The sequence below is a fragment of the Pleurodeles waltl genome, chromosome 3_2 (assembly GCF_031143425.1).
Source record: "Pleurodeles waltl isolate 20211129_DDA chromosome 3_2, aPleWal1.hap1.20221129, whole genome shotgun sequence".
NCBI lineage: Eukaryota > Metazoa > Chordata > Amphibia > Caudata > Salamandridae > Pleurodeles > Pleurodeles waltl.
The window spans coordinates 110,542,443-110,567,978 of record NC_090441.1 but is presented as its reverse complement, the minus strand read 5'-3'; the positions used below and the strand labels follow the sequence as shown (position 1 = coordinate 110,567,978).

Sequence of the window (25,536 nt, the reverse complement as noted above, 5' to 3'; positions counted from 1 at the left end):
CAGTAGATAGTGTGTGCCATTCTCGCCTTATTAAAAAAAAAATACAAATAACATAAGGAAATATTTTGTTGCAAAGCTTTAGGATTAAATATGTTATGGTAATTATTTTTATAGTGCGCTCGAGTGCCAAAATAGCTGAGAGCTATGAGAAAAGTCCTAGTAGCCTGAGTCCTGGTGAACATCCACGCAGCCTGATTCCTAGTGAAAAGCCATGTTTTCAGTGCCTTCCTGAAAAGTATGATCGAGGGCAATGATTTTATAGCAAAACGAAGGTCATTCCAAGCCTTTGCCGCATTAAGTACGAAGCCTCTACCACCCCAACTGGACGGCCGAAAGCTAGGGACAGTTTTCTTTCGGAGCTAGATCTCAACAGTCTAGTGGGTACATACCAAACAAAGTTCTCCTTAAAAAAGGCAGGACCCTGGCCATGCAGTGCCTTATAGGCAATACAAAGAGCCTTAAAAAGAATACGCTTCCTAACAGGAAGCCAAGTTCCGAATGGCAGAAGAAGCAGAATCATATTTTCGAATCTTGGCCAGCGTTCTTGCTGCCGCATTCTGCAATGTTTGAAGTTTGTTCAAAATGTGTTGATGAGAATTTAAGTAGAGTACATTTGCATAATAGATTTTAGATAGAACAAAAGCAGTAAAAACCGTTTTTTGAGAACTGATCGGAGGGAACAGAAAACATTTCTTGATCAATCTCAGTATGAAGTAAGCAGCTGACGTAACAGCATGTCTTGGTCATGAAGGGAAAGTTTGCCATTTATGATGACTCCTAGATTCCTGGCAGTTCTGACAGGTGCAGGAAGTGCGCCTAGATCAGAGGGCCACCAAACATAAGACCAGAAAGATGGTTTAGGCCAAAAAGCAGGACCTCTATCTTAGCAGAATTCAACTTAAGGCAGTTGACTGCCATCCAGGATCTGACTGCCCGCATACAGTTGCAGAAGTTGGAACTGACTGCAGCATTACCTGCATTTACAGAAACCACGATCTGAGTGTCATCTGCATAAGATGTAAGTGGAAACCCCAAAAATCTAATTAGTTCAGCCAAAGGTGTGAGGTAGATGTTAAACAATGTTGGACTGAGAGAGGACCCCTGAGGGACCCCGCACGGCAGGATGTAAGGGTTGAATGAAAACTCACCCATTCGGACTGACTGCACTCAGTTGTTCAGAAAGGAGCACAGTAGTCCCAGGCAGTTCCCGTCACACCAGTCCTATGAAGTCGCTCCATCAGTAGCCCATGACCAACTGTCTCAAAGGCTGCTGATAGATCAAGTAGAATGAGCACTGCTTTGCCGCCCTGATCGAGGGAAGATCTTAATTTCTCAGTAGCCTTAATGAGGGCTGTCTCAGTACTATGCTTGGCTCAAAAGCCAAACTGGGTGTTATCTAAAAGTCTATTGGCATGTAAATGAGACATCAGATGTTTATTCATCGCTTTCTCCATGACTTTGGCTGGCAGGGGTAGACAGGATATGGGACGGTAGCTGCTGGAATCAAGTGGATCCAGACAGGGTTTCTTAATAAGAGGCAGGACAGATGCCTTCTTCCAAACAGATGGAAACTGACTAAATTACACATAGTGTGAAAAATATCCATAAGGGCAGGGGTAACGACTCCGCCATCTTTTGATGCCACTATAGGTGGACAGGGATCATTAGGCAAACCAGATTTTTCCATTCTAAGTGCAGAGAAAAGCTCATCCGTGGAGGGAGGAACAAACCAATTCAAGGTACTGATAAGCCTATTGCAAACATTGTTATCTGATGGTTGAGTAGTACGAGGCGTAATGGAAAACAGAGTAAACATCTACCTTATAGTGGAAAGCAACCACCACTATGTTACAGAAGGGCTGACTAAAGTTGTTTGTGTTGTTAGAGGTATCTGAAGCCAATTTTTTTACCCCAATAAATAACTCCTTGGATGAATTAGCAGCAGATTTTATTTTATCCGTCAAATAGTCAGATTTTGGAGAACAAATCAAGGACTTATAATCAGCTAAGCATTTTTATAACAATCTCTTTCTAAGGGGGAGTAATCTGCTCTCCATCTCCTTTCCTGTCTTCTGAAATTCTGTTTGCCCATTCTAAGCTCATCAGAAAACAAGGGTGGAGACTTTCTACGCCTTTTGATTCTAACACTTTTTTACTGGTACTAGCTTTAATGCAGCTTCGTCAAGTCAGGGAATATAATGTTGAGCAGCAATGTCTGAATCCTTAGCAAAGGTAGGACGAGAGTCAGCTAAAAGGAAGGCAAACTCCTCAATCTGAATTTTCTGCCAGTAGCATGAGGAAATCTGAGCTGGACTAGCTAAAAGTTCTGTGTTGGGTGACGACAGTTTGAGATTAAAAATACAGCGCTATGATCAGTCCACACTAAAGGAAGAGTTCTGACATCGAATAAGGAAGAGTTGCTTGAAAAAATTACATTCAATGTGTGTCCAGCTGTATAGGAAGGGCCAAAAACTAACTGAGAGAGCCCCAGAGCCGCTAAAGTTTGCAGCATAGCTACTGAGTCTGCATCCGAAATAAAATCTAAATGGAAATTGACAACACCCCCTATCCTACCACCCCTCTCCCCTGTCGGACGATCATCTTAACTTGTCCAGCGAGGAAGACGTCCGCCAGTGATCAGAACCCGGCGCTTCCACTGGCAGCAGCGCGTCACCATCAGGACGCTGCCACGCTGTATTACTGCTCATAATATGGCGGGCGGAGTCCTTTTGGCATGGCGGTAACGGCTGTAGAACCGCCTCTGCGCTGTTGACTGCCAGCACGAATACTGATGGATTTCTGCCCAAATTGTGATGGAAATCCTTCAATACTCATAATATGGCAGTCGGAAGACCACCAGCACTGGCGGTCTTCTGGCGCCGGCAGCTTCGGTGGTCTTTGTAAAAGACCTCAGCAGTCGTTATGAGGGCCCCTGAGACTGCTTCTCCAAAATTTCACAAATTTATGGTAGCATAGATCAGGAATAAGTATATGCTATGTATGAGCTAATTTTCAAAGAAAATATGTTCATGTACAAAATGGGATTCAAGTGTGCAAAGTGGCCTGAGCGCACTCTTCTAGCACATGGCAAAGTTTTTCACTTGGGCCATGCCAGCTTGTGTGGGTTGTAGAGATTCCAGTTCATACCCAGGATCATGAACTGAGATAGCAATCCTCAACACACAGAAGAAGTCTCAATGCAGGTAAGTAACCCAAATGTACCCACTTTTCATTGTAGACCATGTACTTCCCCGCTCTTGATAAGCATGGGGGTGAATACAGTTCAAGTTAACAATGTAAACTTGAACTGTATAACTTAATATCTTAAAGTGTTTTCTGCTTTGTTTGATCTGCTAAACTGAAGCACTGACAATACTCTTTTCCAGTGAACAGATGGTTGGATAATGTTATAGGAATGACCACAATTAAAAAGAATCACAAGAATTAGGAGGACATTCACAAATCCATTTGCACATTAAAAGTTAAACCAACATGTTCAAATGCTTTGAATTACAAGGGCAAATGCACTTACATATTTATAAAGCCTTAATTACTATTCATTAATGCATTTTCTAATGTCATGTTACACAAGTATGATATCATGTTACATGAAAACTGATCCCACAGACAGGAGTGGGTGTTCAGGAGTGGGATACTTTGGAAAGTTTGTACTCACTACAAAAATGTGACTTTGTGTTTCTTTGCAAACGTTTCTCTGCCTATTCCCAACCTGAAAATGGTGGGATCTTAGCTCCAGTAAAGAAAAGTATTAAATAGACAGAATGGGCGTGGAGCATGCCAAGAAATGCATGCCTGTGTTTGGTTTGAGGGGGATGCAGGGCTCTTGCATAAAGAAATGTATTTTCAATATGAGAAAAAGAAGTGAATAATTGCACCTGAATATGCTCAGAGAGTTTATCATGAGCAAATATCCACCTGTGTATTTGCTAATGCAAACATTTCATGCCCCAAGAGCACCAATGGAACCTTTGAAAATTCCAAAACAATCAGAAATTTACTCCAAACATGTGGGGAAATCCAGAAGAGTGAATCATGCTCCTTGCAACACAAATCTAATATATACATACATAGATATATATGTGTGTATATTTATGTGTGTGTGTATGTATGTATATATATATATATATTAGTAGCTAGTAGCATTTGTACAACAAACATTATATATTAGTAGCTAGTAGCATTTGTACAACAAACATTCTGGCAATCAGATGATACTGTAGAAATATTGGCAGTTAAGATGATTTTCCAACATGGTTTTGAGATGTCCATCAACATTCACAGTCTTATTTGACATCTGAGGATGTTTCACGGGTAAAGTGTTGTAATACTATATAAGTCATTTGGTTGTGAACTCAATAGGTTCTGGGAATATGATTTGTGTGTCTGAGGTCACCAGACGTTTAACCAGTTCTTTATGAATCTTCATGACTGGTAAATGTACACAGAGCTAGGTAGATATCATGACAGCTAACCATATGGTATATCTGGGCTAGGTCTGATGTATTTAGGTGTGTTGCCTATTGTGGTTTGTTGACTGTTAATATATGGATACTATGCTAATGAATCTATAGTTGTGCTTCACGTAACATTATTGAAATCCAATGTAAAGTGGTTCTGATTCACAGAGCTCTCTCCTGCTTGTGGAAATATGACATGCAAGAAGGGCAGGTGGGGCTTGGGACATGAAAATGTATCTTGCACAGTGCAGAAATTATGTAAGAGTCAAGCAAAAGTGCACGTAAGACTTGTGTAAGACTTATGATGTATGCAACTTAAACGTTATTTACCTAAACCTTTGTTAATCGGAAAAGGGTGTTAACTGAAAGAAACATCTGAAATGAAGATCACATGTTCTGATTTCAGACAATTAACACTGCATTCATAAATTATACTAGTGGAGTTAACAGGTCTCCAAAAACTATTAAATTGCCACCAAATAGCAAAGTGAACAGTGCAAGTCACTGATTATGCTTTATATGTCTTTGCATGTCGAATGAAAATACATGCATAACCATGCAGGACTGTGGAAATGAAAGAAACAGAGGAAGAAAATGATAGGCATCATTGGTCTCTGGAGGCAAATACCCCAGGGTTTGATTTTCAAAACCATTCTCAATTTATGCCTATGTTTGGAGTGCATTAACAATGTTACTGGAATTCTTAAAATATGTTAGCAATTCTCCTGGGAAGGTGTGACTGCCTCAGATTTCCAGGAGTTTACCCATGTGTAAACATATATGAATGCACAAATGCACATGGTATATATGTACTCATGTTTTATTGCCAATCAATGGTACTCTTGCATGATCAATTTCTTTCTTCATGTGAAAAATGTTTTCTCTACAAATATCCCCTTTTGCATTAATTCCTATCAGTTTTTTGCTGTGATGTTACCTCCAGAGACCTACCCTAGACTTGCATTTACCCCATGCTCGACAGTAATAAATCACTGACCATTGTGAGGATAAAAAGTTGTCACCTTTCACCAATATGGAAGCGTTCACCATTTTTTGCATAGCCTTCTCCCCATAAAACACTCAAAGACAGATTTATCAATCTTTCACGCAGCACAACCAGCAAGCCACGTTGCTGCACTGCGTGAAAGGGAAAGAGCAATAATGCGCCATAACTAACATTATACGGCACATTCCTTCCCTTTCCTGGTGCTGGCATACTTTTGGCTCCCTAGCACCAATGCAGGCACCCTTGTGTCATGTTGCAAGGTTGCCTACTTTGTAGGCAGGATTGCATTTTTGCAGGAGAGGCACCTTCCTGCACAACAAAATCCTCTGATGCGTTTTCCTGTTTCTATATGTGGTACAGAATGCAGCACACATGGAAAGAGGGAAAAATTAGGATAAATGAAAATATTCTCCTTGTTACTCCTCACCTGGGGACGCACAATATTTTTGATGCATTCCCAGTTCTACCACTAATGGTAAATCTGGGAATGTGCCAAAATCCATGGATTGGTGTGAGGGAACACCCATACTCCACCCATGGAATGCCTCCCTGCTGCAGAGTAACACAGGGAAGTGATTTGCGCTGCTTCGTGTTACTCTAAATTTATGGAGCCTTGCGGGGCCACACAAGTGCTCTTGCTTGGCTTGAAAAATCCCACTTAGGTTCTGTGTCTCTCTTGCACCCCCTTGCATGGCACAAGGACAAAGCAAAACCTAGTTAAAATGGGTCTCAGTCTTTAACATTTGTATAATGCTACACACAAATAAATTTACTTAGAAGTGCAAATTCATAAGTAAAAGACCAGGAAACAGGCATTATCTCTCTACCCACCCAGGCTCTTGAACAACATCTCAGAAAGAGACCAACCCTCCTGCAATGCAGAAATTGAAAACATATATTTTCACAGTATACTGACACCCTACACAACAGAGTTGTCCTTGTAAATAACTATGAATATATATATATATATATATATATATATATATATATATATATATATATATATATATATATATATAGAGAGAGAGAGAGAGAGAGAGAGAGAGAGAGAGAATTTGCACTTGTATATCTTACCATTTGCACAGCTAATTTTAAATTCGGTGAGCAAATGGCCAAATGGCCTGGTGTGTTAGGGTAGTATTATCTTCCTGTCCTTCACTGTACGATGGGGCCTTTCTGTTGCCTTCTGGACTCTGAGGGATGCTTACTGCATGATCTACTATCGCCACTAGTCTAATCTTTCACAAAACAAGTACCCTCTGCTGGAGAGGTCCCACATTGCACACAGCACTATGCATTGTTGCCCTTTGAAAAGATGGCGTGCTTTTATCATACCTTTCTTTGTCATCTTTACTAAGAGAGGAGTCTCGCTTATCTACATCTCTATCTCTGTCATGCGCTGCCGCAGAGGAATTGCGCTCTTGCTCTCCCGGCTTCAGCCAGGGTGGAGGGGTCGGGAATGAAGGAGGTGTTCGATGCAGTCGGTTCCATGGCTCATGAGGGTTGTTAAAGCTCTGCAAACCGGGGCCATCTTTGTGGCCAAACATGGAGTTTGGTGCTGAAAGGATGAAGTGGAAAACATATATGTTTAAGCGTGATAGCAAAGCATTACAGTAAAATATACTTACCAATGACTTTAACAGCGATTTGAGTTAAAACAAATACATAAAATTGGAATCTGGAAAATGAAAGCAGACCAATAAAGCAGGTTTTATGATAGGGGCCAACTTAATTTTACTAGAAAATGTACATTTTTTAAAAGAAATGGCCGAAAATTGGGGAGCCTTTCAAAATTCAACAGATGCAACCACAATGTGTAGTTTGGCATAGTTTGTCATAACTTAATAATCGCAGGAACACTACAAAATTATTGTTTGACAGTTTCACACTTAGACACACAAACCACCCCAAACACGTATATATGTTGTTACAACAAATTGTTTGCTTTCAATTTCCTATGTACATACAGATTAATTCAAATATATTAAAGCAATTTACAGTGGCTATCCAGTGTAGAGATACACACAGTTTTATTTGTCCAGTTCGCACCTCTGCCACTCAACAACAATAAGCATTCAAGAACATTCCTTTCTTTTATGTCTGCTAGGATTTTGACATCATTCACCACATGGCGTATCTAAAGAACATTTCTTCCAAAGCCTATGAACAGTGTATAACATAAAGCTGTGCAGTTAAATAAGAGAAGAAGGAATGTTTGTATATGAATCTGTCTTGGATGCACTGAGAATGATTGTAATCAGGCCTATGTCTTTAAATTAGCATTTTTAAGGAGCTGCAAGTTGATAATTATCACAGAATTGACAAAGAATACTTAGATCATCACTTCAATTTAATCTTTCGTTTGATGGTCTCTAGATTTTGTCTTTAGGTTTGTAATGTATAGTTAAAGTAAAGTTTATCATTTTAATTAAACTACCCCATACGCTAACTTTTTTAATGGTTGGAGACAATAAATAAACCCAATAATAAAACATCTAAATTATTATTGGGGTTTCAAAGACCTAAATAGGTAACCATGAAGAAATATAAAAAAAGAAAAAACAGAAATTGACTAAGGTTATAAACATTTTTCTTGATATATGGATATTGTAACTTTTGCCTGTTTGGAAACCTACACTTCAAGGTTTCACAACTCCTGTGGGTTTTATTTCTGGCATAATGTGCACTGGTTCTTTTTCTTTGTACTTTCATGTCTATGACTTGTTAAAACCAATAAAAATATTAGGGAAAAAAGAAAGACGTTTGACTACGAGGTGCAATCATGTCATTCATTTCCTTTCCTTTCTACTTCTTATTTTGGCCTTCAACAAATCGCAAAGGCTCTGAGTCCAATAAGTAGTTGTGCACTACATAAATATTAAGTAACAATAACACATTTACATCTTCATTTCAGACAAAATTTACAATTTATGCTCAACATGCATGCACTCCTCTTCAAAACCATAAAAGACTAAATGAAAAACCCATTTTGGATGTTAAAATACCTTTACAAATTAAAAAATTCTGGATTAACAACTGATGGGTATTCACAAAAGGCGACCTTGTAGTTGTATTGCCATTTATCCCACATAATATTAAACTATGTTAACATTAAATTACACTGGAGTAAGTCCCCCATAACGGGTGGGAAGCGAGCGGTGCAGGCCATGGGTTGCCTTGAAAGTTGCACATGCCCACAAATTTTAAGTTTGTGGAGTATGCAAAATGTTCTTTCCAGCCATCATCCCACCCACAAAATAGTCCAACATTTACAATCAAGGATTGAAATGAATCCCCCTGGCAGGGTGGGAAAGACCAGGGGGACTAAAAGCATGGGTCTCTTCAGGAAGAACAATATTTCCCTCTTTCCGTGTGGAAAAAATTAAATGTGCTAATGCTCAGCGTGGTTGACTTTCTACAATGTTGAATAATGCTCTACATATAGTTCTGCATTATGGAAATGTTAATTCAAAAAGTCACATGACTTTCTATGAGCTTGCTTGTAAAACTGCAGTCCAGTTATACTTTTGCAAAGTGTTGAGAATGCAAAACAAATTTGAAAGTGTACTTGTGTTTGAGAGGAAACCACTGAACACATCCTCATATTGCCCATGAGATAGAAGCCTAAGTTTATTGACTCCCAGCATTTAAAGTCACTTCCTCCAACATATGCACAATGTTTGAAATGGAGATAAAATACTTAAATGAATGTACTCACTAACTGAGGGATTCCCAAGTCCACCAAAGGCATTCCCGCCTACGGATGCAAGACCAGTGAATGTCGCAGGCCGGTTAAAAGATTCTAGGGGAACAAAATGACAGTGAAGTTATTAATACAAAAAGAGAGATGCAGCGGAGTTACTCAACCTAAAGACTTGGATAGCTAAAGGAAGATCATTGAAAACTTAATAACTGTATTACAAGAATCAGCCAGGAAGTAGAAAAGGCATGGCTGAGTAAATTTTGGAATGACTCCTATGTTATCACTGTAATGGGATCCTAATATCCAGAGGGTTGAACACATTGCTTAACTAAGGATCCTAAAGAACTGGGTCACATTATGGGCTACTCCTGAGCTGGTGTCATATAGAATGGTCCTGAAGGAGCTGACTGCTCTCGATAACAAATGCTCTACACCTTGGCTCAAGGCAGGTAAAGAGCCCTGCCTTAGATTACATTTGCCTGATGTGTCGGAAAACCAGGGAATAACTGTGGGCACTCAGATTAAGAGTTTATACTGGGAACATATTATTTTGAAAAATTGGCATGAACTCTGTCTGGAGGGTTTGACTGATACGTTCTTAGCTCACAAGTGTACGCCAAAATATGAAACATTCTTGAATAGGATTACTCCTCAGATGGCTAAACCTTTATATTTCCATTTCATACGAGCCACTTTTCTGTTTTTTATGCTGCGTAGTTAGCGGACTATTATTATGGTGTCTGACTTCTTATATGTTCACCTGTGTGTGAAATTCTCAGGTGCCTAGTGTACTTAATACCTACTGAAAGCGGCTTGCTTTGTATATAATTTTCATGGCGCTGTGATTTTATTGTGGTTTTATGTTATGTTTTACTTGTGTTTTTAAATGTACTTTTATGGTTATATTTATGTAACCAAATAAAGTTATTACTAAAATACAAATATTGGAATGATGAGAATGAGTGGGGAGTAACATCCTTTAACAATTACCCAGATGGGTCATTACACCTTCTGGACGTTTCCTCCCTTGGTTCCCTTGTTGCAGCAGGTTGAAGTCATTGAATACAATCCCCCGGTACAGCCCTCTGCACCCTCATTGAATCCAAGCACTAACGCTCAAAGCAATGATCTGGACCTCTGCTCAAAATGTGTGTTTTGGTACATTAATGATTCTTCATTAAATAAGAGCATGAAGGACACTTGGAGCTGCAGTCTGTGCTCTGGGGCCATCTCCGCGTAGGGTTACATCAGCAGACACTGCTTTTAGCAGCCTTCATTTGAGTAACTGCACTGACAGACAGTATCTGCCTGCCTTACTGTATCCCCTGCATCGATATATAATTTGTTGCAATAAATATGTATGCATGAAGCACACATTACATGCTGCATTTGGCCTATAAATGTTCATAGGCTTTGTTCAATTACAATTGTTCTTAATGCTTTTCATGTACAGTTGTGGCTTGTGTGTTTGCTATGAGACACACACGACTCCCAGTGAAGCCTGTAGTGCCCACTGGGCACTGGGGGTGACTTCTTCCCAGTATGTGTGGGTGATGAGAACAGAGCACTCAAAGATGCTTATTGCTCGGCACATACAGGGAATGGGCTTTAGGTCTGCACCTTTCAACCACTGCCTTTTGTTGATAAGCCTCTTCCAGCCCTTGACTTGAGGCTTTTTAAATCACTTCTTGCCTCAGCCCAGGGGATTATTTATCTCTGACATAATGATATTGACTACTAGGGTGTTACTTTACACCTGCATATGAATGCATTGAACTGCATGAAGGAGTGCTTTACAACTATAGACCTCTCTGTCCTACCCTGCGGCCTCCATCCTGTGTGTCATGCTCTAATGTGCTACCATTGCCTTTGTTAACACATTTAACCCAGACCTATCGTCTTTGCCAATGCTTGTTCACTAAATGATTGATTTACTAACAGCTTTTTCAGACATAGAAGGGTTTTGAGATTTGTGAAGCCAGGTACAAAGATGGCTCTTGTTTACAAAGTTTTTTTGTCTTGTCATAAGATGTAACATACTCGGATGCATAAAAAAAAACATTTGTAAATCAGGCCTGAGATTCTTAGGATGCACTTAGCAATCTTAACGTTATCCTAAGAAGGGCACAACATTCATTTTCTGGCAGAAGCTAGCATTACCACTTTCTGAAGTCCAGAACACTCCTCAGTAAATTTGACCTTTAGAACCTAATTCAATAACGCTTTTCCTTTTTTTAAAGACTATCTTACATTCTTGGGATTTTCTGAAACCACGAATGAACTCTTTAATAAACTCTTAAGACTGTTTTGAGCCAGGACAAACACATTTATAAATTCGGGTTATTTTCCAGCATTCAGACAGTTCTAATATTTTCTGTTTACTTAAGTAATAGAGGTGGGTAGCAGGTTGAAGGGCTTACACATTACAGTACTAACAAGTAAACTTGAGCCAATTCATTGGTGAAGGAAGCCATTATTAAGTGCCTCACCATGAGTATGTCAGGGATAGAATTCACCATCATGTTGTATTTGGAATGTCGTGAATGAGCTGGATGTGCTATTTCAGAAAATGTCATTTGTAATAATGAGGTACAAATGGAGAACACAAACATGTGCTTACTTTTTTTTTAGAATATATCTATGTATTCACTATTGCTTGGTGCAACTGGAAGACCAGTAACAATGCAAACAGTGTGTATTTGTACATGTTCTTACCCTGAGTATACTTTTGAAAAAACAATAGATTTAAAATCTTAACTGTTTACCTAGGTGAGCAGCTGGGTTCAGAAAGTTACTGTGGTGGGGAGGAGGGCCGAAAGGGTTACCAGCTGGATGTGTGGGACCTGGAAAACAAAATGAAGAGAAGGAAATTAGGTCAAGACCAAAACGAAATGGCTAAAAACCCTTCACATTCAAATATATACTCATCAATGGATGTAGAAAATCTGTCTATTGGACTAATTAATAAAAGCATTTATGAGTAAGGCAAGTAATATTAAAAGAGTACTCCTTTACGTATCCTTGCATTCCTTTGTAAATTGGCCTGAAACGCCCAACTTCCTATCAGTAAAATTGCAAAACTGCAAAGAGGGCACAGTACTTTCTTTTTCTACTAACTGTATATCAGAACATTGGAATAGTGACAGCCATTGAAGACAATGGAGTAGCTCTGGGCTTCTAATGGTTGTTAAAAGACTTTTGCTCAAACATTCTAATGTCTGTCTTCGTGTTCCTCCCTTTTTAATTTATAACATACTACCCTCAGTGGGTGGAATGTTCTAATAGCCTTATAGCCCTTTTGCCTCAGGCTATATAGTTTGTTAAAGGCCCTCTCCCTCTCTATAGGCTCTCGGCTCAGGCGTATGACTCAGGTTCAGGGCCTTTAGCAACTGGTATAGCCGCCAGCAGTGGGCTAGAAGGCTACATGACCATTCCCTGGATCTTCCCATTTTATGTTTTGGCCAATTCACAAAGACATGTAAGAACATGTAAAAGAGTACTACAAAAATACTATTTTATGTACTACAAAATGTCTTTGTGAATAAGCCCCATGTGTATATTCATGCACCGGGTTCAATGCATAACAAATGTGCCTGCCCTATGAATGAGCACAACCATGTTAAGAACATGTTCAAATAAACAAGCACACAGCCTGAGGTGTCAGGCCTCGCATCATCAGTGCCGCTGCACAGCCTTGATCCGACTGTGCCTCCTTCCTCAGCCAAGATGTACACAAGGGTTTGAGGTCCCTCCCAAGTGAGTTGGGATTGTGAGTAAAGATGCATTTGGGGAAAACACAATGGCAGACTGCACCACATATGGTCTATGGCTACTGCTTTTGCCTGGATAAAACACAATATGTATTGCTGATTTTCTAAACTACTGTAGGGCAGTTGTTTCTGTCACTTTGTTCTACCTTTCAAATTCCCTGACTTTTACTATCTGTCAGCAGTCATTTTGCAGTGCCACGTTCCTATACATGTGTAAATATATCAGAAAAGGTGAAATATAGAACCTGACAATTCTATGAACAGGCAGCTTTTCTTCTGCTAAAAAAAACTTTTCCCAAGTGCTCCATATTTACAGTTTAAATTTACATAGAAAATATTTTCAACTCTCAAAGTGAACGCTATAAATGTACAAAGTAAATAAATAAGGTGAAGTTTTGCTTTGTTTACTTTTCACTGCACCAACTGCATAAAGCCTAGACTGTAAAATGTTTCCTCCTGTATTGGGGCTGTAAAAGCAGTTATAAACCTATTGTTACTTACATCTTTGCAAAACTATGTGCATTTACCTTAGTAGACAAGAAATCCCCTTTCTACATGAATTCTAGTATTTATATATTTTTTTCACTTCCTTTTCAGGGCTAAGAAATAGTTTTACTCAAGATGACCAGAGACATGAATGTTTACCACTAAAACATGCAGTGGTGCTGTTGGAATCAAGTAACACTAACTCGGCCTTTCATAATTCCTAGGTCGATAAATTGGAGTACCATTAAACTGGAAAACCCTAACACTTGTTGATTACAGGGCTAAGAGAGGTGGAGGTGCTATATGAGGCACGGCATGAGGAATAAGATATTAAAGATTAGGAACCGTGTTCTTACCTGCTGCAGTGAAAAGAGCTGATGGTCTTAGATCGTGAGGATGAGGGTGGCTGTGTGGGTGAGGGTGGTGATGATGAAGGGCACCGAAGAGGCTGGGACCTGGGGGCCTGCTCAGAAATTCCGGTTTCAGTCCAAAATCCAGTTTATGCGGGTCTGTCTGCATTTGTTTCTAAATAAGTAAATGGGATTTCACGTTAGAATTGGTAAAAGGCAAGGAAAACATTCATTTAGAACAATGATACATTAGTGATTTGTCGGTATTACCGCTGCTCCTACAGGTGAGATGTCTCTACTATTGTTAATTATAAAAATGTATTGCTATCAGGTTACTGGACATTTATTCTATTCTACACAACTACTGCCAAACACAATGAGGAGAAATAACTCCTACAGGTAAAAAACAAAAACAAAGCAACAACACATGCATGATCTTCTGGAAACCAACAAGCAGACTTTATTTCCTAAGATACGCAATGCACAGGATGCTGGCAAACAACGTATTAGATGCAATGAGACTTCTCATGTAAGCTGCCAACAGATACTGAATGCACTGTCGTGTGCCACAATTGTGTATGTGCCAACAGAAACATAACACACAGGATGCCAAGCACAAAATACCATCAGGGGAGTGGTCCAATGACTGCCAATGTAGCAACTGCCATTAGACACAAAGTACTGGTTGCCAGCAAGAATAATACACTGTATGCCAAAAGATGCAATTACATCACACCAGTCGCCAAGAGAAAGACCGCATCAAGAGCCAGAAGGCGGGATGGAGTAGGTGCATTGAGATACAAAATGCAGACCGTTGCAGAGTGCACTGTATGCAGTGAGTCAAGGATGCAAGACATGGAATGAAACAAGGCAGTGACCAGCCGTAGATGTCTTGTGCCGATAGGAACAGAATGCACTAGAGGTCAAGAGCCATGTGCACTAGGCCAATGTACAATGCATGTGATGGAGTGAGACACCAAATGCAGTATAGTCGATAGTCCATTAGCAGTGAAAACCACTGGGTTCCCCAAACTAAGAAACACACAGCACTAGCAGTCGTGAGACGTGAACTTTAGACATGTGTACGTGTGTCACAATACAGTAAGTGTAAAAGCAAAAGAATGCAATAGGTGTCATGGAAATAGCAAATTATTGGCCTGTTTGTGGTAGAACTTTCCAATACTCCTCTATGCCATCCTGGACTTCCCTGGTTAAAGTAAATTGGCTGGTGTGTCATGTTCTGTTAAGCTATGCTTCGCTATGGTTTTATATCTTGGTCTAGTTTTTTTGCATAGTACTTCTAGTATCCTGCGGTCACATAGCGCACTGCGAGTAGAACGGAAAAGAGTTTATAGGACATGAAAAAGATGAGGGAAGCGAAGGATACGAGCGGGAGGGCTGGACACAGTGGCACGTCTTGATGTTTAGTGAATTATAAATAATTTTAATGCTGCTTCATGTGTTTAATGTCACTTGTCTTACATATGCAACATGGCAGACAGGATCACCACATTTGCATGTAAGTACTTTGCGATGTACGCACACAGACACATACACACACTCCATTCCCCCATACCTCCTCTCCAACACTTTCAGTGCAATTTTTCTCACATTAAAACATCAGGAAACTGTGGAACCCCATGTGTCTCAACACTGACTGGGACAGAATGTATACAAGACACATATAGTTACTGGTAAGTACCTTTTTCATTCCCATACCTCTATGGGCGGCTACAGCAATGCATGAATTGCCCCAGGACTTTGGGGCCAAACCTGGCATCAGCTCTGGTGCCCTAAACGTTGTGTGACTGCAAGTACAGACGAGCTCGGCTCAGTCTCACGCCTTTTAATCAGGGAAATGTTTTGCATCTGAGCATCAATGCATACATTTGCCCTAGTGAAAGTATTCTATCAATCACTACGAGATAGGCTCATGTGGCTGTTTGTTAGATAAGACAACACACTGGAAGGATAAATCAAACACAAAATTACATACGGTAAAAATAAAATCACCTTTAAAAACTGTTTGGGCAACAGAATTTCTCAAAAGTGATGGAGACACAAAAATGTTGTCTTCCTATAATGTAACCACACATGGACAAAGTAAAATGAGAGTACATCTACCATCAGATGAGGTGGTGTCTATCATGACTACAGCGTGCAGTGGCACCAGGGCCAATGAATTTGAGGGACCCTCATTTCCTAACTGACTAAGGGGTTGGTGGCTCATTGCCATGCTTCCATTTGGGTGCAAGCGACCCTGGTTACTCCACAGCATCAGATGTCTTGTGTGTTTGTCTCCTGCATACAGTAAAAAGTGCTTCTGAAAAGCACAACAGTTGGCTCTTAGGAGACTATTTTTAGACCTTTCAATCATTTCTCTCATATGTGATCTGGAGGTTTGTCCTCGAAATTATAGACACTAAAATCCTATAGAAAAATATTCATGTTCTGACTGGGTGCAAGAAAGTCCTTGAATTGTGTGTGAATTGAAAAGTAAACATCCTTGTCAAATGCTTAACAATTAGAAACATCATCGTCATGTCACTTTCGACTTCAGACCAGTGAGGATAAAAATTATATTCTAGAGCGCCTGGTGTATGACTGACTACCATAATAATCCTACCTATAGGGCTTGGTCAATCAGGAAATCTGTTGTTGTCCCTATAGCCACTCCATACCTACAGGAAATTCCCTGTGGCAGAGAAAATGCCATTAGACTACTAGAAAAAAACCTCCAACTAGTTCTGGCTCTTTTGTTTTAGGTATGCAAGACCACCTATTACCAATTCTTTAAAGTACATGTAGGGTACTTGCTTTCTCTGCCCAAAAGAGCACTGCTCTCTCGCTTCATTTTATTGGTTATTTAGTGTACCGTTCCACCTCCTATGAAGTGCTTTCATTAAACTATATTGCGAACTATTCTACATCTCCAAGCTACACTTGATCATCACACATGAAATCATAGCGGCATTGTTTAGGAAATGTGATTTATTTTATTTTCACTGCAGCATGTTTTAAATGAGCCTCAAAATACAAGCTATTGACTTTGCCAGTGCTTGCTGTTCAGAGAACTGCTACTTGTCCTCTGTTTGACTACTGATTCGGGTTTTAATACCCAATAAAGATTCCATTAAGATATGTTCTGGTCTATCGAACACCAGCTCGCGACGTGGAATTAACTAACGCCAGCAAAAAGGTGAACAGTCATTGCACATTTAGAAAATGGCTTTTTTATTGTTTAACAACAGCGCTGAAGCTTTGCATACCGGCTAAAATTGAAATGAAATTGGTTCATTTTAAACAGCAAGCCCATATTAAAATTCCACTGTGAATTATTCAAACAACAAAAAGGCTTATTAATGCTTCAGTGACGCAGCCGCGGCCTGTAAAATGGCAGATACCGGCGCCGAGGATTTCTGCTTCCGATGAGCATCAAACCACATACAGACAGTAAAAACAGCTTTGTAAACATCAAAATATTTAATTTTACTTCTGTATCTAAAAAAACGGATGTCTGCCATCTGCGAGTAAAATTCATTCCATTTTCAGGAGCCACGTAAATAAGCAGACATTATTGGTGTGGTGCTAGGGTAAAGAAAACATCTGTAGAGCTGGCGGGAAGACTCGCTGCTTTTATTTGAAAATCCTACTTGTTCAGTGGAAACATCTAAGAACTGAAGAGCTCCATTTATAAAAAAATGATCCATTTATAAAAAAAAGATGAGGAGGTAGCTGAGCAAAAAGTCATTAACTTCAAAACTTTGAGCTATTCGAGCCATGCCAGTGGTTTCCCAGCTGTCCTTGCTATTGGCCATCTACGGGCAACCAATGAGAGCTCTTGCCTTCCTTCTCCCCCCTTCCCTGAGCAATTAGAAGCCAGCATGTTCATGAACGTGCCGCTGAGAGCCATTCAAAGCGGAGGGCTATCTAATTCCTTTAAGACCCCCAGACCACTCCCTGTTCTCACGGTCGAGGTGTGGTCTTTGAATTGGTTTCCAAACACAAGGCTCATGGACTTGAGATGTCAAATCGGGTAGGGTTGAGGGGGTGGTCCCACTTCTTCAGGGGGGCCCAGTTTCTTTAAGGTGGCTACCACTCAGCCCCAGGCCATTGAATATCCACAAGATATGGGAGATGCAGTGGTCCCTCGTGACATTTCGCATGGGGGCCCCACCATTTTACGTTACACCACTGGTAGGGCCTTGATGTTTAGTCTCATAAAAGAACAAATGTCTATTTCTCTAATGCTTGCTGACATATAGGTACCCAGGAGGAACTCATTAATACGACTTGCAGGTACCATAAAACATGTTTAGAAATGGCTGAGCTTTATCGAACAATGTTTTGTGTCATCCATGCATGCAGGCTTCCTAGCAATAGCAGAAACCCAGACATTGCTTATGTGCTGGCTCAAACCTGCTTACAATGCGGGGATCACCCCTCTAAACCAGCATCCTGCTAAAAATGGCATGTTCAATCAGACACACTCTTGTAGACCCCTCAAATCAAGGCACATATGTCAGATGTGGGCATGGGCTTTGGTTATATGGAAAACACTTTAACACCATGATGGGTAATTGTCGCTCTGATGTGCTTTAGCTCAATTAAATATGTTTTTAACTAATATAGCAAGATTCCACAAACAAATTTGATTCTTGAAGCTCTAGAGATGTCCAGTGATCATAGGTTGTTTTCATGGTGGAAGACTGGGAGGAAGTCCTTCCATATACAATTACTTTAGAAATCAGCCCAGTATTGCTGTCAAGGAGTTCTTACAACTTAAATAAAATTTGGATGGATCCCCGTTTGTTATTTCATCATAAATAATGTTTCTTCATGGGGTCAGATTAGATGTTTCATCAGGAAACAACTCAGACAGGAGCATACAGAAAAACCTAAATCACGGGCTGATCTTCACAAACTGGGGTGCAACGCTGTTTACCTTGATTTTATAGTTAGGCCTATGGTGCTGTTTGTGAGTGTTGCTAGATCACAGAAGCTGTTTTCAGTAAGACTCATGCTCTGCACATATAGGGGCATATTTAGCACCATTTTAACGCCACATTAGCGTAATTTTTTTACGCTAATGTGGCATTAGAAGGCCAAAAATGCGGCACAATATTTACAAAGTGGCGCAATGCATGCATTGAGCGACTTTGTAACCTTTTGTGCTACATAATGCTTGCGCCAGGCATAATGTATGGAAAGGGGGCACCTTTAATGCCTTCTCAGGGCAGGTGTTAAAAGGAGGCTTTTATTGGTTACAGTGGGCCTCTGGGTGTTTTGCATGATTAGCGCAAACATTTTTTACTCTAATCCTGCAAAGCGCCGGACTAGTGTAGATAATTCTGATGCTAGTACCCTAACTACCACCATGGTGCGCCGTATTTTAAATATGGCGCGGACCTGATGGCATTAGGGGGGTACCTAGGAGTGGTGCTGCACTGTGTTAAATATGCCCCTTAGTTTTTTAATCTCGAAGTGTGTGTTTAGTTTACATACTCTAGCTCTTTTCGATACCAAGAGCAGTATTTACTGACGGAAGAATGCATAAGACTACAACTTGTGCGTAAGAGCTTTTCAAAGGAATCCTCTGAACGTTTTAAGTGGTAAATATTACCATGAATTATTTATAAAACACTTAGTGGGCACATTTGAGTCTATGAGTTTGTCTTGAACATCTCCGGTGTGCTAGAACTGCTCTGCTTCGAAGATAAATGTGTGCATCAAGGGAATGTTCAAATAGATGCTATTAACAATTAGAGTACATCTGGTTAATCTAGCCAAGTCAATTACTAACATAATAACATCTATTATTCCATACTCCAAAGCAGCCAATTACAAAACAAGCATGCAAACCAATCACTTAAAAGAAAAATCGCACATGCAGCTGCAATGGGAAATCTATTGATATATCTCCAATTTCCTGTAGGTACCTGGTATATTTCCCTAGCTCAGTCAAACAAACATGAGTGTATAGAAGATATGAGGAGATTCTGGAAGAAAACAGTCTGAATGCACGAACCTTGACTTTTTGTTGATGGTGGTATATCTGCCAAGCAATGTGGACGTGCATGGCGCACCACTTTCCAGGCTTCTGCAAAATCACAGAAAATGCAACATTTACAAGACATTCCAGTGGCATGGCTGTCATTCCTCTGTAGTGATCACATGTCCTGACCATTTATTCCCATCCTCCCAAATACAAGCAGATACTTTACATATAATAAGGCTCAGTATTAAAAACAATTACAACTTGCTTAGGGTGGCACCACCTTGCTGACTCCACCCATATAACTACAGTCCTGCTCCTCCATTTCTGGGTCTCACGTGTTTAAGTTAACATTTGAGGAGGGGTGAACAAAACACCCATGTGAAGGAATCTTTCATTAGCTTTTCAGTGAATAGAATATTTGAACCTCAAATTTAGACAGATCACATGCTTTGATTTTTTTCAAGTTTTCCCAGCTATAGATCTGTTCCTAATGAATGCAATTCACAATTATTTCACAAATAGTGGCTACTAATCGCATACTTAAGAAAACAAGCATTCCCCTACGGTCTGAAGACATGATTAAGTGTGAAGTTAACAGATCAAAACGTGTCATCAGCTCTTGTCTCAATTTATTTTTGGTTTGCGATGGATCTAGCATCTAAAAGTGATATTAATGTTCGATCCAGCTGTTGGAAACATCTCCACCTTGAAAGGTGCAGTATAAGGATATGTAATTTTTCAACGGATAATATTCAGTTTTGAGGGCTGGCCTTGTACTCCTTGCTTTCAACAATGAGTATAAAATATGTTAGCAGAAGAGCAAGCGGCCAGACTCTCTCACATTTCAGTGTGCACCTTGTAGGCATTCTGTGTCAGTATTCACGTCACTTTCGAGTTTTTGCGGAAATTCCCTGTGTAAAGCGTTCCACATTATTACAAAACTGGTTCTAATAAGTAATATTTTGCCACTAGAAGTCAAAAAAGTAGCAGGAGAAATGCATGAAAGACGATCTTACCCTTAACATGGGCCTGAACGGATCTGCCAGCTGTGAAAGAGAAGATGACAGCTTGGTTACATGCCTGTCACTCAGACAATTGCTTTCATTAACAAACTCATTCTGCAGCATGATGATGGGGAAATTAAAATATTAGCATTTTGCGCTCAAATGAAGCCCTTCCAGAGATCAATTAGCCCGCTTCCGCGAAGCGAGATCCAAGCTCCCTGGCCCTGTGACCATTGTACATTAGTGTTGACAAGCAACCAAACATCTTTGATCAAAGAAGTGTCTGCCCTCCAGCCATCTTTTCGCATTTCATTACAGAACAGAAGATTCTCTAATCGAATGAAATGTAACAAGAAGTCTGTCGGGAAGTGTTGTACATTCCCATCATGGCCTTTTTCTCCATTTTCCTTTCGTTACCTATTTGTGCCAATGCTAGTCATCATGGCAGCCAGGTTTTAGCAACCAAAGAGATTGAATGACATTAGCCAAATGGACACGAACGATGGTGCCAACTCGGACCAGCTGGTGTTTTGATTCATTCAAATGACTGTTATGGGCATCAAAGAGATGCTTGTGAAATGTAAAAAGACAAGAAGGGCACGCCAGCTGTCCCTCAGTCCTCCGGGTTCAGTCTTCTTGGTCCAAATGGCGAGGAAGTTTTTGTTGTCAATGTTGCTGCTATAATAAGATTAGACATTTTTTGGCAAGAGTGTGGTCCCTAATTGTTTAGTATTTATTGTGGCAGCCAGTTTAACAGGAATGGCTCTACCTTTCCCAGTAACTCTGACATGTAAGAAAAAAACTATCAGGACAAAGTTTGTTCTAGCTCAATAGTCAAATGGAGGGAAACGAACGCAGATCATAGATGAGGAGGAATCTTCCTTAGTTGGAGGAATCATCGAGGTCCCCAATAAAGCATGGAGGCTGTAAGCAGTGATGGAGGTGTAAGAAACTGAAGACCTAAGCTGGCTTAAGGATTATAGAACGGAATAATGAATCCCGAATATTGACGGGAGAGAATATTGTGACAACTTTATCAAGAGAGAAAAATAGTTACGTTACTATACATTTTCTATACCTAAATCCACACTTCGTACCTTGGTGATCTTGATAAATCCACACTTCGTAACTTGGTGAGCGATATATATATATATATATATATATATATATATATATATATATATATATATATATATATATATATATTTTTTTTATATATATATATATATATATATATATATATATATATATATCGCTCACCAAGGTACGAAGTGTGGATTTAGGTATGGAAAATGTATAGTAACGTAACTATTTTTCTCTATATATATATCTTCAAACTATGTAGATGTGGAGTTCGATATTTTGTCTCTCAATATTGTTGTCAGCCTTCCCTCTGTTTGGGATGTGTTTTAATAGTAAATACAAGTTTTTCAGACGGGCATGCCTCATTCATGAGTGCCAACTGCTGTCAGCCAAGCAGGAGGTGGGTAAGCCTCGCACTGCACAGGGAGATATTAGAATGAAAGGCAAAGGGCTATGGAGACGTGCTCGCTGGCAGGTGACTCATGACCCTAGAGCATCTTCTGTGCATGCAGTTAGAAACGTAAACGAGGCAAATTAAACCAGAAAGAAGTAAATTAATCGGGTCGGACTGGTACACAAAATAGGCCAAAGCATCAAAATAAATGTGGCCCCTATTAGGGACTCAGATAGCTAAAAAGTGGCACAGACTTGCAAATTAGAGCTGTTTGTTTAAGCATTTTTCAAAGTATGGGGGTCTGCGTGCGTTTGTGCTTTCTGAAGACAATGTTTGTGGTTATATCAGGGAACTTAACAGCAACATTGCCAAACAGCCCTATAGCTTGAAACACAGTTGAACCTAACCACTATATGGCTGAATAATGTACAACATGTGAATCTAGAAAAGGATGCAGCCTGCAAAACTATTTTAGCAACACTAAAGATATAGAAGTGTAATGGAGAGAGACCTAAACACAGTACTTAACTCAGATCAGCAAAAAATACAGGAATAGCTGGCTCCTGCAGGAGTCTTGCAAAAATGGTCATAAGAAGATCGGCGGTTTGCTCTTCTTGTTTATTGATCCCTTACTTTCCCAGGGTTTTGTGACAGGTGGTTCTATCACTGTACAACAGACTACTGTAGTGAATACAGCAATATTAGAAGTAACACTATAGATATACAAAGTTTTACAAAGTTTTTCAAAGCTTGCAGCGGTTCACAATTTTCTTTGTACCACCCAAAGTTTTTTTTTTACTACAGTATATGAAGTGTATTTGCATTGGTGAGCAGCTGCTCTAACACATTTGTACAGTTCCAACTGGGATAGGAATATGCACTGGATCTTTTGTGGATTTGCACATGTAACACTTTCACCAGCAATCAAAGAGAAGGGGCTTATAAAGCAACATCACGACTAGTGTGGTTTTTGTTCCAGGAAAAACGCTTTTGACCTATGTCTGATGTAAAAAAAACATCCAGACACCTAATAGTAAGATAAAACACAAATTAAAAAAGTGATAAAGAAGGACAAAAAGCAAGGGAGTTAGAAGTTGAACATGAGTATGAATCTGTAACCTGACATAAGCAAGCAGCATCGGACACTGGCGAACTGTGTATTTGTATTAGGTACAGTAGCGATCATTACCCAAACTCAGTTTACCCATTAAAAAAGTGAATTTAACCCTGTGGACTAACATGAAATTGCAATTGATGACAATTTACCAGATTACTGAACAGTCTGTGATTTAAACTATCAACTTGAGATAGTCTACCCGGGGGCATTGTTTCAATTGCAAGTCCTATAAATAATTATATTTGATCCGAAACATGTATGCAGAGAGGAAAAACAAGTGGCTTTAGACAAATGTTATTTTATTTATTTTGACCCCATCTAAGTAATCTAGGTGGTTTTTACAAAGAATGTTGCAAATGTTTAAATGTGCAAGAAATTCCTTTACAAAGCATGGATTTGCTGCTAATTCACTGATTCCTAACATTGTGATGGTGGCAACACACAAGCTTATGATTTGCAAACGATGCACAAATACGAGTATAGGATTCACAACTAGTGTACAATCCTCTGCAGCTGGAGTCTCCACATTGTTTAAAATCAACAAGAGGAGGTTTAGAAAATGAGTCAAAGACTGAAAACAACTTTTTTAATTTCGTTGTTTGTGCCATTTCCCCATGAAAGAGCTTTTATTCCTAATCCACCAAATACAATGAGAAATACTGACACAATTTCCCACCCTTTCTGACACCCTTATACTTCTATATTTAGATTACATTTAGATGCATTGCTTTGAATCTATTGTTATTTGTGAATACCCTCAATGTTACGACCCTCAGTGTGTTCGCATAAATCTCACTGCATCTCTCTGATCACGCATGGGAACACCAAAATCTACTCATTCAAGGGCAATGTGCAAACTTGGAATTTACTCAAATTTTGCAACAGCTCCACACACACGTGAGAGTTGTGCATGCAGAATTTACACAATTCTGACTTGGAAAATCATCACTACTTTACGAATGTATGAGTTTGACTTATCATGAGTAAGTGTTAGTAATGCATGCAAAAGTTGTGCAAAACAGTGCCACTATTAGTATGACACATTCATCTTATTTTATTGCAATTTTGACATTCATAGATGTTATCGAATAGGAACTATCTATTTAAATGCATATGTCACCAGAACTGCCACTCCCTTAATGCCAGTTAAGAGTACCACTAGATGGTACTAAATAACCAGAAAAGATTGAATACTGCATTTTTCCCAGCTGATGGGGAGTACACTAGTTTCAAAATACTATTTTGCTCAGACCACTAAAAATCAGTCACCTGCTCTTTGTAGCAACCTCATGCCTGCCAATGATTATAAGATTTCTATTCAACCTCGTTAGAAAACAGCTTGTCCATATTGTACTAAAACGAATTATATTGTGAATTTTTCATCTGAAAACATGTTACTGTTTGTACTTTCCAGATGCACAAATCAAGCGTCTCCAGTGCTCGACCAGTTACATCAATATTTCATCAGCACACTCAGTACAGAAGCTTCGGGAATAAGGGCTGTGTCTAGGGAACAGTAACCGGTATGGCTGTTCATGAAGAGATCCTCCCACGCTGTGCCTGCCCTGCTCTCATACTCTCAGTTCCACGCTGCCCTCCCCACCAGCCAGCTCCCTCTCTCCCCAGGCAGCATGTGTGCAAGAGAGAAAATAGAAAGACAGGTCCTTGGGGCTCAGTTAAGGCTGGTGCTGATGTTTTACGTCTGTCTGCAGCAGTGCCCGTGAAGCTGAATGGCACTGCTACATTCGATTATGTGAATTATATGCCAGGGAAACATGCCATCATGTACTAATAACAAACAAAGCATGCAGGATTTTATACCAGGGCATTTGCAGTTTCTAGGTGGTACAAATTATATGTTTACACGCAATTTAAAGGTACTTAACTTATTGATCTAAAAAAGATGTAATTTGCAAAATCCATAAATGCATTATAGGAATACGGAAGTAACAACACCCCTTTCTTCCATATAGAATGCAAATAGAAGACATGGAAGGGCTGAGTGAGTCCTCCATCACTGAGATCTCTGTGTTGTTTGCAAATCATAGATCGAAATCTTAGCTGGGCTGACTCAGGCATACATCCTTCCATTGTGAATACATTCATCACCATTGTGTTAGTTAACTGAAACACTTCTTGTCCATAGT

At 39.7% G+C, this 25,536-nt stretch overlaps 1 protein-coding gene across 3 annotated transcripts in view; it reads right to left on the bottom strand.

Moving 5' to 3' along the window:
- AUTS2 (activator of transcription and developmental regulator AUTS2) overlaps positions 1-25,536 on the bottom strand; it is a 1,924,915-nt gene that overhangs the window by 3,656 nt on the left and 1,895,723 nt on the right. For all 3 annotated transcript variants that reach the window (XM_069226926.1, XM_069226925.1, XM_069226927.1), the window contains 6 exons: positions 20,808-20,837; positions 19,822-19,893; positions 13,800-13,968; positions 11,953-12,030; positions 9,203-9,286; positions 6,820-7,042 (listed from right to left, as the gene is read on the bottom strand). In XM_069226926.1, coding sequence (XP_069083027.1) covers positions 6,820-7,042; positions 9,203-9,286; positions 11,953-12,030; positions 13,800-13,968; positions 19,822-19,893; positions 20,808-20,837 — 656 coding nt within the window. The remainder of the gene's footprint in view (positions 1-6,819; positions 7,043-9,202; positions 9,287-11,952; positions 12,031-13,799; positions 13,969-19,821; positions 19,894-20,807; positions 20,838-25,536) is intronic.